Below are 18,667 nucleotides of genomic sequence, written 5' to 3'. Positions count from 1 at the left end.
GCAAATTGCTGGAACTTCTTGTACCTTAACGAAATGTTCGAGAAATATTAATGTTTTCAAATAGATTATTATAAATATTGTAACAATGTCTGATATTTATAAGAATTATTTAAACTGAATTGCAAAGTTAAAACTATTTGTTTGAAGTATATAAGTTTTAAACTTTAGTCAGAATCAATATTAAAATCTGAATTATTTTCCATATACAAAAAAAAGTTTAGAAAAAAAAATAAGCCAAATTTTTTTTCAAAAGCAATTATTATGTCAAAACAAGCAGAAAGTTCTTTGGAGAAAGTATGTGTGTGTATGTCTGAGTGTGTGTGTGTGAACAGATTTTTTGCTGAAAATCGGCGTTTTACTCAAAAACGGCTCGACCGATTTCAAAAATTTAAAAGCCATTCGATGTATCGCGATGAGGACTAGCGTTTATCAATTTTGCGCGACGACCAGCCAAGTCGTTTCTTTGTAAATAGCAGAAAAGTGAAAAAAATTTCGTCCACGTTTTAGCCCGCAGTTCTGAATCGATTTTGAAAATTCAAAAACCGTTCGAAAGGTATTGGTTGGGAATCGTGCTGATGAGTTGTTGGTAGAGATCGGCCTGGCCGTTTTCTTGTAATGAAGTGTTGAAAAAAATTTTTGCGGGTAGATACCATAGTCTTCTAGATCATACAAATACGGCCACACGACAACTCGTTTAGCTTTAAAAATTCGTCAAAGTTTGCAAAAATAAGTATCGATTTTTTGGCATTTGTCAAAATTAGACTTTTCGTCGGCGATTGCTCAAAAACGTCTGGACCGAAAACCATTTGATGTGTCTAAATGAGGACTAACGCTTGTCAGTTTTGTGCGACAATCGGCCGAGCCGTTTCTTTGAAATTTAAACGAAATTGTGGAAAAAAAATTTAAACTTTTCGTCCACATTTAAGCACAAACTACCGATTCGATTTAAAAAAATTAAAAACTGTTCGAAAGATATTAGTTGAGAATGAAACTGATTAGTTTTAGGTGAAAATCTACCAAGCCGTTTGCTTGTATTTCGTCGTTGAAAAAAATATTTGAGCCGATTTTTATGAAACTTTTTTTGATGATATATATCATGATCTTATACAACGTATTGAAATATTACGGCCTTACGACAAGTAGTTTAATTTTGAAAATTCATCAAAGTTTGAGAAAATGAGTAGTTTTTTTGACGTTTGTTAAAATTAAAAGTAGACGATTTACTTGGTTTATCGATAGAGTACTTGGTCTTAATGAACATACTTAACCATTAAAATCCTACGGCAACTAGTTCAATTATAAAAATTATTGAATTTTGAAAATTTGCCTTTAGAAAATACTCCGAGTTAATGTCTTCGTTTTCAATTATGTGTGATATTGTAAATCCACTGGGAATACCTTGAATCCCTCATAAATTAATTTATTTTTTACTGAAAGTCGATTATTAACAAATTTCGGGAAGTTCATGTAACTTGCCTAAAGGCAAAATACCAATACAAACTAGTTAAAAAATGGTTTGAATATTACACATTGATGGAAAACGAACACATACGAAATACGAAGCCGAATACATACACACGGTGAATTTTTTAAAAGCGCGGCCAAATAATCCAAACTTTAATTATCATAAGTAAAACCACTTGTCGCAGGCCTTATTATAGTTTAATACGTTCATTTAGAGTAGAAAATCTATCGCCATGCAAAGTGTCACTTAAATCGCCAAAAAATGTGACAATCTATTATGAAAAAGAAACGACTTGACCGATCTTCGACAGAAACTATTTATTTCCAAATGGTATCAATCGAATAAAAAACGGTTAAGAATTTTTTACAAAACCATGGACGATAATTTTTGCACTTTTCTGCCAATAGTAAAGAAACGGATCGACCAATTGTCTCAAAAAACTAATCAACGCAAGCGCTTATCCAGTTTCATTTTATAGTTTTTAAATTTTAACATCGGTTTAGACGAGAAAACATCGAGGAAAGATCGAATTTTGACTCACGCCAAAGACGCAGATTGTTTTTTAAAAAATACACATACATAAGGTAAGGCTAAGTAAATTTGAGCAATTATATTGTGAAAAATAAACGAAAAACATAACAACCAATAAGACACAATAAACAAAAAACCATCTGACTATGTTTTAGTACAACCTCCAGTTAATTCATCACTGTAAAAATGTGTTTTTTTTTGCTGTTTTTAAAAAAACTGTCACTTGGTCTTTTTTTACCCCAAAGGCGTGGTAAAATCGGACGGCGAGAGGACAAACAATCCAATTTACAATTTTCAATTTTAAAAGGATTCAACGAAATAATAGCTACATTACTCAACCAATAAAAAATATGAATTTTATAGATACATTTTTTACAGAGATAACTCTGTATTTGATACTTTGTCCAATATCTTGTCTCTTGATTTGATATTTTGTCCAAAATAGTCACCAGCAGAGTTGAAATAAAGATTTATTTAATTTATCTTTTGTAAAAATGCTTTTTTTAACGTCGTAAGAATCAGGGTGATGGCTTGTTGTACATTTTTTCCTCTACTTTCAAATATTGTTGTTAAGAAATCCTTAACTTTACTTGTTTTTGAGATATCGGTGGTGGACCTTTTTACCCGCAAATATTTAAGCCCCGCTCTATCTTATATATATATATATATATATATATATATATATATATATTTGTTACATACTCATGAGGACTATTAAAAAACTTTTCAATTATGACCCCCCCTGACGCCGAAGCTGGATCCGCCACTGGTTACTACATATGTCAACATCAATTCAGAATCACAAAATATATATATATATATATATATATATATATATATATGCCCCAATTTTCAAAAATTCAAGATTTTTTGATGAACTATTGCTTTAAAACCGGTTGACTTTGAGAGTACCTTTTTTAAGAAAAATTTACTCTGTTGGCAAATTTTATCCTGTTTATATACGACGCAGTTCTGCGTTTCAGAAATCTTTGCACGGGTCATTTATGGAGAAAAATGCCATGAAACGACAGAAATTATAAGATTGTAATTTTCATGCAGTAAACTTTCTAGATCGGAGATTTAGTCTGTTTTTATGAGTTTTTCTTCATTTTTTGCAGTTGGACCCCAAATTTTAGCTTTAGTTCAGCGGTAAAAAATATATTTTGGAAATAACATATGTTCTACACCTAATACAGACAACTTTTTTTATTTTGTGGATTTATGTTATATAACAAGTGTTTGAAATAAATAATTAGAAAATAGGAGCATTTGAGTTGCAAGTTTGAGTATATAACTCGAAATTCAATTAATTGTGTTATTTTCCCCAGGTTTCTTTTAAAGAGAAGTAAAGGCAGACTTCCGTTTCGTATTAAAGTGCAGTGGAAAAAACGAAACCTGTTCGACACCGATCTTCATCTTCTAATTCGAGATCAGATTCCGACATGGAAGCGATTCTATAGAGTCGATAGAATATACATCACACAGCCCAAAGGAAACGTTCGAGATCGACTGAACGCGTTGCCTTACGGATTTTCTGTGGATAATGATAAGTTGCGGAACTAACAACTAATCTGACATTGAAATTTGGTATGATTCATTATATATATTATAAAATATATAAGACTTTTGTAAAGACATTTCACGTGGCTTTCTGTGATTAAAAGTGTTGTAGTAAATTATGTGCATACGTTTTCATTATTCAAATAAAATAGTTTTTAATATATAATTGAAATAAATTTTAAATATGATTTAAATTAATATTTATTGCCAAGAACTTTTTAATATGCTGCATATTATATAATTGAAGTTTAGGGATGAAGAAAGCGTTAATAAATAAATTACAATAAATGCAAAGTCAGGGAGATGTTTTTAATACAAAATCGGTGTTCAAATCAAGAATTTCAAAAAATTATTTAGTAATTCTTTTATTTTATAGACCGGGGTTCAATCAAGTTTGAAAACTATCTATTATCGAACACCATAGTAAGACATTCAACAAAGATTTAATCTGCAGATAAATGAAATTTTCATAAAATGTAGCAATTTATTTTTCAACATAATCTTATTAAAGTTTGGAACATTTGGCTCAGCGCTTGAACCTGTATAAAAAATAATATTTTTCAAGAGATGCAAAATAAGTCAAAAATTTACGATTAGGCTGAGTAGTGGTTGGATGACCGTTGAGTATTATTTTTAACTCCCCGGACTCATAATTTAGCCATAAAGTTGCCCCCATATTCAAGATCACTTTTAAACTATTATTTGTTCGTTCATGAAAAAGTAGAAAATATTTTTTTATGTTTTTGGACTACTTTTAATCAGCTTTATTCGAAAACCAAACATTTTTTACTTACAACTTATTTTTTAATTTTTCTTACGAGTCTTTTGCATAATTGTACCAAAATACGAATACAACAGATAAAATAAACTAGTGGGCGCATGGCAAAATGCTGAAACTTTCCGTACCAAAAATTATTTTTTTTTAAAAATTATTTTTGAAAAAAATTTACTCTGAAAAAATTAGATTTTTGAAAAACTATAAATTTTTGACAAAAATTTACTTTTTTTTAAAAAAAAAAAATTTTGAAGAACATTTATTTGAAATATTTTGGAAATCTGAACATTTTTTCAAAGCAATAATACTGCTTTAACTGCATACAGACGATATATAGAAGCGCATAAGTGTCGCGTCGCCGTCTAACGAATAATATTGGTATCGGAACCCATAGGAATGTAAACAAAATCTCTACATGTAAGATTTTTTCAATATACATTTTCATGAAAACATGTAAAATAGAAGTAATAAAAAAACTTTGCCACCTTTTTCAACCGGCTTTCTCCGGTAAACATGCGGTGACGCGTCGACCTTACGGCTTAAGCAAGTTTTAGCAGAGCATACCGACATTGACCTGATTATGATTAAATGCATATACTAAATATCACATTATTCAATATTGAAATATCTATAATACCTACTACTTTTGTTTCTAAGGTATATTTAATGAAGTAATCTCAAGTCATCGAATAATGTCGAAAATTAAATCATAACGCTTTTAATTAAAACATTTAGTAATTTCTTTTAATTTTGTAATATTAGACAAAAAATATTCCCATATCGTTAATAGATCGTATAAAAATACGAAAAAATAAGTTAAAAAATTAAATTGACAATTAAAAAAAAAAACAAATTGATATGATAAATAACATGCTTTTATATTATTAATAATATATAATTGAGACCACTTGTAATATTTTATGATAAAATTTATATTAACTAAATATTAATTAAGTATTGTATTTGATCAAGTATCTAAACGTTTAAAAGGGCACGTTCATATATAGATCACAATGATGTCTTTATAGCAATTAATTATGTTTGTAACATATTACTTGTTCGAATCTCTAAATTTTTTAAACTTTAATTAACTTATAAAATTATTTTTAGTATTGCAGAAACTTTTCACCGTTTCAAAACTACTTTTTTCACAACTAGTTTTAAATTCAATGCAAAGAATTTCTTTTGAATAAGTAGAGTGATCATACGTCCCGGTTTGGCCGGGACAGTCCCGGATTTGCACCTTGTGTCTCGGGATTTTTAACTAGCAATATTTGTCATGGATTTAGATTTTTCGTACCGGTTTTTTTGAAAATTTATAGGTAAAATACCTGAAATTTTGAAAACATGCAAATATGTGCTATGTTTGCTAAATTAATTCCGAAGAAAGTGAATTAGAATTTTATACAAGGCTCAAAACAAAAAATTTAAGGTCGAAAAATATAAGATATAACATAACATCGTACATAAAAAACATAGCTCTTACTAAAAGACCTCAATAATGATTTAAAAAATGATTCATAAAAAAACTGTTTCTTTCTTTAATAGTATTTTGTAATGACATTTGTTATTTCAAACAGTTTTCCCACTCCCGTCCCGGATTCTCATAACTATAAATTGCCGTCCCGGTTTTGACTTAAAAAAAATATGGTCACCTTTGGATAAGGGTTTCCATATATCGCACTAAATTGTAATTTAACCTCATAACTTTTCATTTGCATTGCATTTTTTATTAAATATTACTATAAATTTATTATATATAGTTGCATTATAGTTTGCGGCTTAAAAGAAATGTGAAAATCGTAAATTAGAAACCTGCGACAGCGTCTAATCGAACTTTATATAAAATTATAAATATTGAAAAATATTCACCGCATTAATATAAGGTTGTCAAATATCTCCTTTCCGGCATTTTGTATTATAAACCAGGAGCAAAAAAGCGGCAGGGAGATATTTGACAACCTAATATTATGATTTTTATAAAGAAGTTCTACATTCAATGAAGAACACAGTTTTGGCCAGCGAGAGGCTTTCATTCTTCAAGTGGGGCTTAAAAAGGGGAAGAATATAGTAAAATACTTTGAGTATTCATTTTTACCTAAATTTTAAAAAAAGCTGAAGTTTTTCAAAATTTTTACAAAATTTAACGTTTTTTCCAGATATAAAATGCACGTGATGTTGATTGGGGAAGGGGGGTAATTTTAAATACCTCTACGTATCACCAAGGAGAAGGGGGATAATACTACGTGTATTTCTTTACCCAAATTTAAAAAAAATCCAAAATTTTCACAAAAAAATCTAAAAACTTAACATTCTTTCTACATCTAAAACTACACGTGATGTTAGTTGAAAAAGAGGGGTGATTTTAAATACTAATACGTATTACCAAAGGGGTTATTCCAAAAATCCTTAAAAATCGATCACGTGATTAATGGTTGCCCTAATAAGTGCTAATATAATGCGCTAAATTGTGTTGTCTTTCAGTTGATTGTTTTGATGTTTTAAAAATAAAATTTGATTATTGTTAATGATTTCCTTATTGTTAAGAACTTTAGCAGAATTATTGTATTATTTTTGTGTTTAGGTGTTATATACTTATTTATCGATGTTAAAAAAAATTCATAAATCAACAACTGTCATATTCTGGCTTAAAGCCGAGTTTATTTTCAGACGCCCTTTAGACACAAATATTTTGTCATATCCGAGCATCATCTCTCGAATCAAGCAACCGAATTCGTTCCTCCAACAAAATCGCGGCAATAAATTCATCCAAATACAATTGTTTGATGCAAAACTGTGACATTGTTGAAGAATCGGTGCAATGTGTGCATTTGTCACATAAGTGTTCTATTTATTTCGAATTTATATATAGATAGTGTTCGAGCAACGGTGCTGGCCTGTGACGCGATCTAACAAGTAGTAATAAAATGAAATGATGTAAACCCGAGAACAAATGTTACTGTGGAACCGTCAAATACAATAAACAAACGCCGTGAAAATACATGTTAATCGCAGTTCAAAATAAACATGCTAGCTTGTAAAGCGTGGGCTGTGATATTAAGTGCACTGTTCCATATAGTGAATGTGAAATGTGAGCCAAAGGAAGTATTAAAAATTGGTAAGCATTTATTTATTGAGTATTGATTGATTATTACTAGCAAAATTATCTATTATTATACTCCACGTGCTCTGTTTTGGATCACATTGACCGGAGTGAAACTGAACTGCTAGAGCATTTCTTGGATTCAACCAGAATAACAAGACATGATTTTTGCTGGCGACAATTCAAAATAACTCAAATGTTATAAATATATTTGAAATGTTCCAATTCCAATTCAAAACATTACTGATAAAATAAATAATTACTATATTCTTCATATCACTTAAGATTAACTTTGTCTCACGTCAGGGCAGATATTCATAACGATTATCACTGGTGAATCAATCAAATCAATTTCAAACTAGCTCACATAGAAATTTTTCTAAATAAATTTAAATGCAAAATATTACCGGGTAAATAAAATAGTTTTATATTTTTTATATCAATCGAAAAACAATTTCTCTCATAACAAATTTTATTCTTTTATTTAATTTTATATGTACACCACGGGTGAATCAATTTAAGCAAAATATTACCGGTCTAATAAAATAGTACTATCATTTAAAATTAACCAAGAATAATTTTATATCGGAACAAATTTTATTCTTATATTTAATTTTATCCCGGCTCCCATTGGTGTAATCGATTTTCACCAGTGAACTCATTTATAATTTATAAAAGAAGAATTGCCTTAATTTTATTTCATATTCGACTAACGGAAAATCTATTTTTACTCTTTTTAAACTCACAAAATTATCTTGTTAAATTGATCTTTTTCCTATTTCAACATCAATTATGAGTACATTCATAAGAGAAAAATTACTAAAATTTTATTTCATATCTGCCTACGAATAAGCTATTTATACAATTTTTTATGCAAAAAATTATCTTACTAAATTGATCTTTTACCGAGAAAAATTGTCTGTAATTTTATTTCATATCCGCCTAACAAATATGCTATTTTCACTGTCTTGTTACTAAATGCAAAATTTCACTGTCTTGTTCTCTTGCTAAATTGATTTTTTCCCTATTTCAACATCAATTATGAGTACATTGATTTTCACCAATTACTTCATTTATAAAAAATCACTGCATATTTGTTTTATATCCGCCTAACAAATAAGCTATTTTTACTGTCTTTTTACTAAATGTAAAAAATTCTCTTGCTAAATTGATCTTTTCCCTATTTCAACAACAATTAAAAGTACATTATTATTATTCAGTTTTTTCTTTTTATTCTGCCAAAAAACCTCTATCTCTCATATCATCAATGCAATTTGCTATCGACAAAATAAATAACTATATTGTTTATAACAATGAAATTAATTTTATCTCAGAGTAAATTTTTATAGCGACGAGTACTGATGGAATAAATTTGAGTGAATTTGACTTTATTTATAATTGAATATTAAATTGATTAATTTAATTAATAATACTTAATTATCTTTAAAAAAAATTTAACTACAAAACATTATTAATAAAATAAATCTTTACTTTAATTTTTTATTTCAATCAAGATCAATTTTACCCCAGAGAAGATATTAATAATGAAGACTCTCACGTGTAGAATCAACTTTTACTCATTTATAATTTGTAACTAAGTCCTAATTTAAACTAGCTGTAAGTGGAATTCTGTCTTAAGGCAATTAGGGCATCGTGCCTTAAGGCAAATGGCTGGAACTTCCCGTACCAAAATTATTATTTTTTTAAAAACGATTAACATTTTTGAAAAAATTTAATTAAAAAGATAGATTTGAGAAACTACAAATTTGACAAAAAATTACTTTTTTTGAAAAAAAAATTATATGAAAAAAAAAATTTTTTTTTGAAAAAAAATTTTTTTTTTGGATACAAAAAATTTTTTTGAAAAAAATGTTTTCTTCATTTTGACATTTTTTGGAAATTTTTGAACTTTTTTTCAAAGCAATCGCACTGCTTGAACTGCATAGAGACGAAATGTCAAAGCGCGTAAGCGCCGCGCCGCCGTCTAACGCAGAAGCATTGGTACGGAACCCATAAAAATGTAAAAAAAAATATACTTATTGTTAAAATCTCTATAAAATATCTGATAATTTGATGTGCATATGTCTAATGATAATTTTTAACCCGCCGATGGCAATTATTTTTTACTTTTTTCATTAGATCTCCGAAACCGCTAGACCTGCCTCCATGAAAATTTGATCAATTCTACATCTTGTCAGTACAAGTAAAATGTTTTTTGAATTATTCAATCGGACGCTCCGTTCTCTTGAAAACGGAGGTACCGTTCTTGGCACTTTTTTGCCCCGTATCTTCGGAACGGCTAGACCTGCCTTTGCCAAAAACTAATCAGCACGTCTCCTTATCAATACGAATCGAATGTTTTTTGAATTATTCAAATCGGTTTGATCCGTGTTCCCGAAATCGTCGACGAAAATTGTATCCGCACATACATACACACACATACATACTACATACATACACACACACACACACACACACACACACATACATCCATTTTTTCTAAGGTATGCAAAATGTTTCAGAAGGTTTTGAAACGTCGAGAAATGCAAAAATTTTCATTTTCGATTTTTTTGCGATTACTATAACTTACCCTACGGGAAGTTAAAAAAAACGAAATTTTGCAATTGTATTTCGTATCTGCCCAACGAATAAGCTGTTTCTGGTGTTTTGTTACTAAATGAAGAAAATTTTTCTGCTGAAAACGACATTTTTTCTTTTTCAATACTCATTGTAAGTCCGTAACACGGTCTTTATTCTGCAATTTCTTGTTATTCTGCCCAAAAACCACCTTCTCTGATGATTAATTAAGTTTTAAACAACGTGATAATCTTAAAGAGTTAATTCAAATAATTTACAAAGGAGACATTGCAAACATTTCCTTGGTTGCATATATACGATTCATTTCTGATCCATTTATGATCATAATAATTTTAAAAACGATACAGAGTTATGATAGAAATATTTGAATTAAAACTGAATTAACAATTAAGTAATGACCTAAAATAATATGTATTGTAATATATTACGTTTTTTTTATGAATCATATACCTACCTAACAAATAATTTATTCTGGATATCCGTTAGGTACCTTATATAAAAAATACATAAATTTCTTTTACTAAATTCACTTCATTAGATTTCAATACCGTTTACATTATTGTTTACATTAATGAATAAATACATATTTTGCTTTGTTTCAATCACTATCTAAAAACTACTTTCTCCAATTAACGATCAATTAACTAATGATATAAATAGGTTTGAATAAACTTCAAAATGTTATGATGTATACATTCAGTGAAATTGGGAGCAATAATAACTTTAATTTGGAGTAGTTGCTTTTAAACTATGAGCAACAATTATTGCTCGTGAGACTTACCACGTATGTGGTCATGAATTGATTTCTAATCTTAATAAACTTATATAAGCACAATTTCTAAATTAAATCGTGTTACTAATCTAACTACAGAATATGCAATTTTATATACCTACATTATTTTGCATTAAGTAATTCAAAAACCTCAAGTAATTTTTCTTAATCGTAATTACTTAAGAATAAATAAATAAAGTAATCAATTACTTGAATACTTGAAATATTAATAACGTTATTTTTAAAAGGTGGAATACTTGAAGAAAATAGTGCAGACTTGGAACATGTATTTCGATTGGCTGCAGCCGATATCAATGCTGACAAAACATTATTACCTAGGCATAAAGTTCGTGCACAGATTGAAAAGTTTCCATATGGAGATGACTTAGCTGCTTCTATGGGTGTTTGTAAGTTAATGAAGGTAACAAATTCTAAAAAGACATTTTCAAAAAAATCTATGTATGTTCAATATTAATCTTTTCACTTTTTGGCATATTCTATAAAAAAAATCACAAAAATTTGTTATATATAACAACCTGTCTACACGAAGAAAAATTAGTTTTTTAAAATGCAATTATACACAAGCATATCATTATACCAAATTATCTAAATTTCAATTTTTTTTTTATTCAGGCGGGGGTAGTTGGCGTCTTCGGGCCAGCAAATCCTATAACCGGCCATACTGTGCAGTCTGTATGTGACCACATGGAAATTCCTAATATCGTATCTCGATGGGAATTCGGTCAGAAAAGAGCATCTTACATGCTAAATTTGCATCCGAAATCGGAGATATTGGCGAAGGCTGTTATGGATATTATAGTCGCTTGGAAATGGAAAAGTTTTACAATTCTATATGAATCGGGGTCGTGGCTGCCGAGGATGGGAGAACTCTTGCAGATGCACCATACTGGAGGTATCATAAAAATATACATTGCTATTAAAAAATAAAAAAGTATATATGTATATATATATATATATATATATATATATATATGTTATATATAAAATACTTCAATACGGATGTATGGAATCAAACTTCTCCTAAACGGTTATTCGAATTTCGATAAATCCTTTTGGAGTTTATTAAAGAAAATTTTTAAGATGTGATGAAATATGAACCTATAGTGGACCAATGGAAAAAATGCAAAAATGGCATTGAAAACATTTTTATTCATGAGAACTGTCACCTGACAGAAATGTCGATTCACTTGAAATTTTAATTTAGGTTCATTTATGAGCCTAAACAATATTCGAAAGACTGAGTTGGTCTTCACTGTGCAATTGAAATTTAAGTGTAGAAATTATTATCATTTTATTTAGTGCAGTTCTGCATTTATCATCACTCACTTTAATGTATATTCATTTGTTATATACTGGTAAAATTGGTATTTGATATATAGACTGTGGTGGTATGCATTGTGGTGTAAAAAACATGATTATACATATTTATTTTTATAATAATCATATAAAAGCAAGATTTTGAAAAGTTAACAAGTCAGGTCATATTAAGTTAGATGCTCTAATACTACGAGAGTGTGGTCGAGCAGAACTCCAATAATAATAATTATTATTATCTAGTTGACTTATATAATATTTGTTATTCATAATAGTAGGATTATATTTTAGTTAACTTAGTTATTCTGTAATTCAAAACTTCTTGGCTTGCCAGTATAAAAAATATCACAATTTGACGCCTCCAAAATCTTTTTTTTTTCAACTATTATCAAATTTATTCAATTCAAATGGGTGCTTAGGATTAGCAAAATGTCACTAAAGTATTTTAGTAATATTCCATAATTCTTCATTACTGACCTTACTACAAGTTTTATAAATAGTAATTTGTTTCAAATATTGGGTCGACCAAGTTAACAAAAATATATTTGCAGGATTCACTGTAACAAGTAAAGAGTTAGATCTTGGCATTCAAGACAATTTCCGTCCAATATTAACTGTTGTAAAGAAGTCTGGTGAAAAGAACATTGTGCTAGATTGTTCAATAGAGAAGCTTCCAGAAGTTCTGAAACAAGCTCAACAGGTAACAGTAATTTAAAGTTTAATTCCTTGGATAACTTTATTGCAAACCATAGTAAAAGATTACTTATTACTGGAATAAAATAGTTTCTAATTTATCATAATTTGCATTGTTGTTTTAGATATATATTAATACTATAATGTTATTCTTTAAAAAGTGTCACAACTAATAATAATAAATCATCTAGTAACATTTTTAATTTGTTACCAACAGGCAATAAAAATACTTACCTTGCTGGATTGTTTATTGTTTGCAAAATTTTATCTTAGAGCGATTTATTAATAACTATCATGATATTTTTTAAATAACAATTATAAACCAACTTGTTTTCTATTACTGCATAATGTATCAACCATTTACCATTTGTAATTGACTCATGTACAAAATATCATGTGGTGTCTAGTAAATATCATATAAATTTTGCATATAAATAAAATTCATGCAATGAAATATTTCGTATCAATATTTGAATCTACCTAACATTTTGTTTTATTTTACTAGGTAGGATTGATGTCGGATCAACATCAATACATAATTACCTCTTTGGATTTTCATACCATAGATTTGGAGCCATTTCAACACGGCGGAACAAATATAACAGGATTAAGAATTGTTGATCCTGAAGAACCATTTATGAAAAATACTAAAGAAATGTGGGAATCGCACGAGAAAAAGAAAGGTAATACATTGCGCACATAGAATATTAATTTTTAAATGTATGTTATGAAATTCATTAAAACTCTCCTTGGATAACTCAGGTTGTTGGGTTATAATTTATCCCTTGTAGCTGTGGACTGCATTAAACACTGATTTGTTTTGTATTTGTATGTATTTGTTACTGTTCTTATTACAATCACTGATTTGTTACTAAGTTATAATGAAAAAAGATATATTTATTCGATATTTATTACACATATTGTTTCGCGGACTTTGCATTTAGAAGTGAACAATTAGTCCTATCAAACTCCCCGCTATCCCTTCTACTAGAGGTAGCAACCATCCTGCGTAAAAGGTCAATGCCATGAAGATTGTCACCTTCATGGCCAATATAATAAAACGAAAATACGTCTGAACAATGTATCTGTAATAATAATAATAAAAAATTAGTTAATAATAATGTGAAAAATTATCGTTTAAAACAAAGTGCAGCAAGCACAAAGAAGTTATTTTTTGAGCATATTCATTCATGCTGAATAATTAATAAATTTATAGTGTTCAAAAATTCATTATAAAGTTCAAAAGCCCAAAAAGATGTTTGTTATTACTGTTCGTTCATATATTTATGCAAATCGTTACTTTCTCTGTATATTTATTTTATATATATATATATATATATATATCGGTACGTTTTTTATACCGGAAAAAGTAAATTACAGAACTGTCTTACTTATTGTCATTATTTGCTGTTCTACGAGAAAGTTTTATTGATATTATGGGAATCAATATCATTCTTTGGCGATGTTCCAAAATTTGTCCACCAAAAGTAATCGTTTTTGTGCGGAAGTATACTACATATCGTTATACTTTATATTGATAAAACAACTACAGTATATTTTGTACGTGATTTATAATTGTAAATCACTTCTCATGAATCGAACTTGGCCAATATTTTATTCAATATATTAAATAAGACACAGCAACATAAATTTATTTATTACAATAATCTACATTTCATGCACATTACATTGTTGCAGTTCATTAGTCCACTTTTTTATTACTTCTGTTTTTTATTGAGATAATATTGATTGCTTATCTGAAGGACCATCAGATGGGTTTTTGACTCTATCGACCGTTCTAGTTTTATTGGCTTTAAATTACAGAGCTTGGTACTTATAATATAACTGAATAATGATAAAAAAAAATTAATTTGAACTTGTTGAGCACACACCACACTTTATTGATTTTTTTATAAGAATAATAAAATAAAATTGTTGCCAAAATAATGCCAAGAAAAAAAAAACAACGAATAAAAGAACATGCAATGCTGTAAGCAGTAACATTTATAGCACATTTTATAATATAAAATTATAATATAAAATTTATATTGTTACAAAGAGCAATAGGTCGAAAAGAGTATTTACAAAAATTATAATTCAAATTTTGTAAAATAACAATGACATAAAGTGGTATACTCCCTATAATGTATATACACCTTGTCATAATATATATGTTGTTATCAATTGAAAGAGGAAATAATGACAAAATAGAATATATTTTCAGAAAGACGCAGTAGCCTTATTTAAAAATTGGCTAGTTTTAATAACGTTTTTGCGACTATATAATTTAAAAAAGCCATAATGACAGTCCTGTCAGATGTTGAACGTCATTGTCAGAGTCTTGTCGTTGTGTTTCGCGCATTGGAAGGTATATTTTGAGGGCGTTTTTTTCATATTTTTCTAGAAATCTGATTATTTATGTTTGTAATTATTTTGATTAAAATTAAAGAACTTATGCAAGTAATTTAAATCAACTTTATTGCCATAATCAGGTGCTTTATGGAATTTTGATTAAATATTCATTTTTGTTCACTTGGTACAAAATGACATACCTATACAATGAAAAAAATAACATAATACTATTTTGCAAGAACTATAGTAATGAGTATAGTTTTATATTATATATAAAAAAAAATTACAATCTCCTTGCGGTGATTGGCTTTTAACTTCTATCTCAAACAAGCAATGAAAAATTGATTAATTTTTATTCAAACAATTTATTTTTAAACTGCTTACTTAAAAAATAGCAATTCAGTATGTCCTTAAAAATTGGCAATTCAGTATGTCCTTAACTTATGTGTCATTTTGTCCGTACTATATGGACAAAATGTTTTTCGTAATAACTCCTTAATCAATACCTACAAGACAAATACTATCTTACTTACCAAAGATGAATAAAACTGATTGTGACTAATTATAATCTTAGTAAATAAAGAGATATAATTAAAAACCAAAATACCATGTCATTTTGTCCGAATTACCCCTATAATTTAAAACTATAAACAAAACAATAATACCTATTTAGATCTTGTGGATAATTGTCTTTATTTATATATATTGCTTATTCATCAATAAACTTCGATAATTTTCTAAAAAAAATAACAATGCATTGCACTGCTAATTTGTTCACTGGCATCATTGGGTACACGAAAATAATTATAATATTCAATAATAATTATAATATTTAATTACAATATTCCACTATATGCATATATAATGTAGCTTCTTTCATATAATTGTTTTTAATGAATATCTTTTTATGTAAATTTACCAGGAAATGAGCTGCCCGAAGAATTAGATCCATCGCGAATATCATCGAGCGCTGCCCTATTGTATGACTCTGTGCGTCTGTACGCCGCTGCGCTTAACGACCTCGACAGCTCTAACCAAGTTTCCGCCAAAGTTATGGATTGTGATAGTGCCTCCGATAGCTGGGAACATGGATATAGTATTTTAAACTACATGAGAACGGTAATAATTATATTTGAATGTCATTTTTAGTTTTACACATTTACAATGTAGATGATAGCAGTTTCAATTAGCAATAGTGATTTGGTTGAGATCTATATGTCACTGAATATTGGTATATATACTGCCTCCTTATATCTTATCAGATGTCTGTACTATACTGTCTCCTGATATCTGACGATATCGTTAGTTATAAACTCAAAATGTACGCGGTCATGCATTATTGTCAAATGTATTCATTCGCAGCATATTCAATTTGCAAATTGCATGCAAGGTTTATTAAATTAATTATGAACTTATGACAAAAAACATTACTTTAAATTTTATTTCGATAATATAATTTTGATGTTGATTTTTAATAACCTGATGAATCTATAAAACTTATCAAAGCGAGTTCTCATCGACATTTTGGGAATAATTTTGGAATTTTCAAAATCCTACATTTTTAGCACTACATCAGACACATGATATATAAATATATTATACAAACCAATTCGATCGTCTTGTGAAACTTATCAACTCGAGTCTTAATTGAGTTTAATTAAATGGTATTTAAAATTTTGTGATCTATGAACCATCATTAGAAAAAAGGTGTCGAAAAACTTGGCTCACAGACATACACCAAAATAGATGTTTTTCCCAACGTTAGTGGCAAACGACACAAAATAAACAGTTTAATGCATTTTATTCTAAAATTTTTTGATTAGAAACTACTAAAACCAATACTAGTAGTAAAATTATAGCAGTTCAGCAATTAATATCTAATAGTAATATTTTCTCACCTGAACTGAATCTTTGAACCGATTCTAATTGAAGGACCTTTGAATAATTTGCACAATCGAATTTAGTATATTTTCAAAATTCTGCAATTTGTGAGCGTCCCTCAACAAATATTGCATATATATGGCAGATATAAAATTCATGTCAGAAAAGATATTCTTAGTTGTTTTTAACATAATTTTGCTAAAGATTAGTAATAATTTATGCTTCGATGTAATTCAATATTTTGAGCTTGCGTCTTTCTAAATCACTTTATGAATTTCAAATAAAATTTTACCAATTTATTTGAGCGGGAACTAAATTAATCGAGTTTTTTTTAAAGTATATTATTGATGTTACGTTAAATTATTATTATTCACGTGTTTGTCAAAAATATTGAACCAATTTTTAAAATTCATAAAATTTTCATAGTATTTCATCTGGGAATCGTGCTGATTAGTTTTTATTAAAGATTGTCTGCGCCTTTTTCGTAGTAAATAATAGTTTTTTTCTGAATTTCAATGAAACTTTGAAACTCTATCTCTAGTTTATAGTCCTTAACAACAAAATCCGTAAAATATTATAGTTCTACAAAGAGGGATGTTGCATGATCGCTTTTCTAGGGATTTTAGGACCTCCTTCTCATTTGCAGATTTGTTGTAATATTTAAAATTACCTCGCCCGCCAACAAGTCAGTTTCACAACATCAAGTGCAGTTTTAGTTACGTAAAATTTTTTGAACAAACTTTTCGTATTTTCGGAAAAATCTATTTTTTTTTGTTTTTTTTTGAAAATTTAGGTAAAACACACGTGATATTTCACTAGGCCTCTCCACCCCCCACGTAAATTTTCGTAATTTTTTTGTCAAATCTCTCCTTTTCCAAAAATATCCCGTGACGCTCCCAAGGTGGTTTAATTTAAAAAAAAATCTAACATATTTTAGAATTTTTAATTTGGAATACATAATTGACCACGCTTTTAAGACATACATGCGCGCGTTTGCTTACTGTTATCAATACAGATATAAATTTAAAAGATATTATAAACAGATATTGAAGGATATTATTTGGAAATTCCATTGATTTGTTTGATGTATAATAGCAAACTTTATAATAGGAATAAACAGTTGAAAATGTTATCCAAATAGTAACATTAATATTTTAATTCCTATTGATAAGGCCGATTATCTACTAATATCAGAAAGCTTATACAACTTGTTAACAAGTTAAATTTTGTAATCATCAGTCGATGATTCGTATTGATACTAATAGTAAGTTATTCAATTTCAGACCACTTTAGAAGGCTTGAGTAGAACAATTAAATTCGACAATGAGGGCTTTCGAACGGACTTCGAGCTGGACATCATAGAATTAACTTCATCTGGCATTATTAAGGTCGGGGAATGGAATTCGACCGAGGGCCTGAACATCACTCGAGTTTACGAGCCCCCTCAAGCCGCCGTCGGCAGCGCCTCAATGCAGAATATGTCGTTTATCGTTCTGACCGACGCAATCGTGAGTACCGATTTAACTTTCATACAACGATAAATATAAGACTATTCCTGTTTAATACTACCCTGTATGAGGATTTTAGAAGTCCCAAGAGAGG

The 18,667-nt window shown here is 28.7% G+C and overlaps 1 protein-coding gene across 1 annotated transcript; it reads left to right on the top strand.

Annotated features, from left to right (window-relative positions):
* The first annotated feature begins 7,358 nt into the window (after positions 1-7,358).
* On the top strand, positions 7,359-18,606 carry LOC113388170 (glutamate receptor ionotropic, kainate 3-like). The gene is made up of 7 exons (XM_026625572.1): positions 7,359-7,449; positions 11,053-11,225; positions 11,438-11,717; positions 12,691-12,839; positions 13,338-13,515; positions 16,107-16,303; positions 18,349-18,606. The coding sequence occupies exons 1-7, from the start codon at positions 7,359-7,361 to the stop codon at positions 18,604-18,606; spliced, it is 1,326 nt and encodes a 441-aa protein (XP_026481357.1).
* The last annotated feature ends 61 nt before the right edge of the window (positions 18,607-18,667 follow it).

The sequence above is a fragment of the Ctenocephalides felis genome, unplaced genomic scaffold, assembly GCF_003426905.1.
Source record: "Ctenocephalides felis isolate EL2017-DRISC unplaced genomic scaffold, ASM342690v1 CF-g0.4_SCAFFOLD_03572, whole genome shotgun sequence".
Taxonomy (NCBI): domain Eukaryota; kingdom Metazoa; phylum Arthropoda; class Insecta; order Siphonaptera; family Pulicidae; genus Ctenocephalides; species Ctenocephalides felis.
Note: the sequence above shows the minus strand (reverse complement) of the source record. Positions and strands in the feature narration are given on the sequence as shown.

Bases quoted from the DNA above. Each gene is read 5' to 3' on its own strand.
- LOC113388170 (XM_026625572.1), top strand. From the start codon at position 7,359: ATGCTAGCTTGTAAAGCGTGGGCTGTGATATTAAGTGCACTGTTCCAT. The intron at 7,450-11,052 runs GTAAGCATTTAT...TATTTTTAAAAG, and splicing joins AAAGGAAGTATTAAAAATTG to GTGGAATACTTGAAGAAAAT. The intron at 11,718-12,690 runs GTATCATAAAAA...ATATATTTGCAG, and splicing joins GCAGATGCACCATACTGGAG to GATTCACTGTAACAAGTAAA.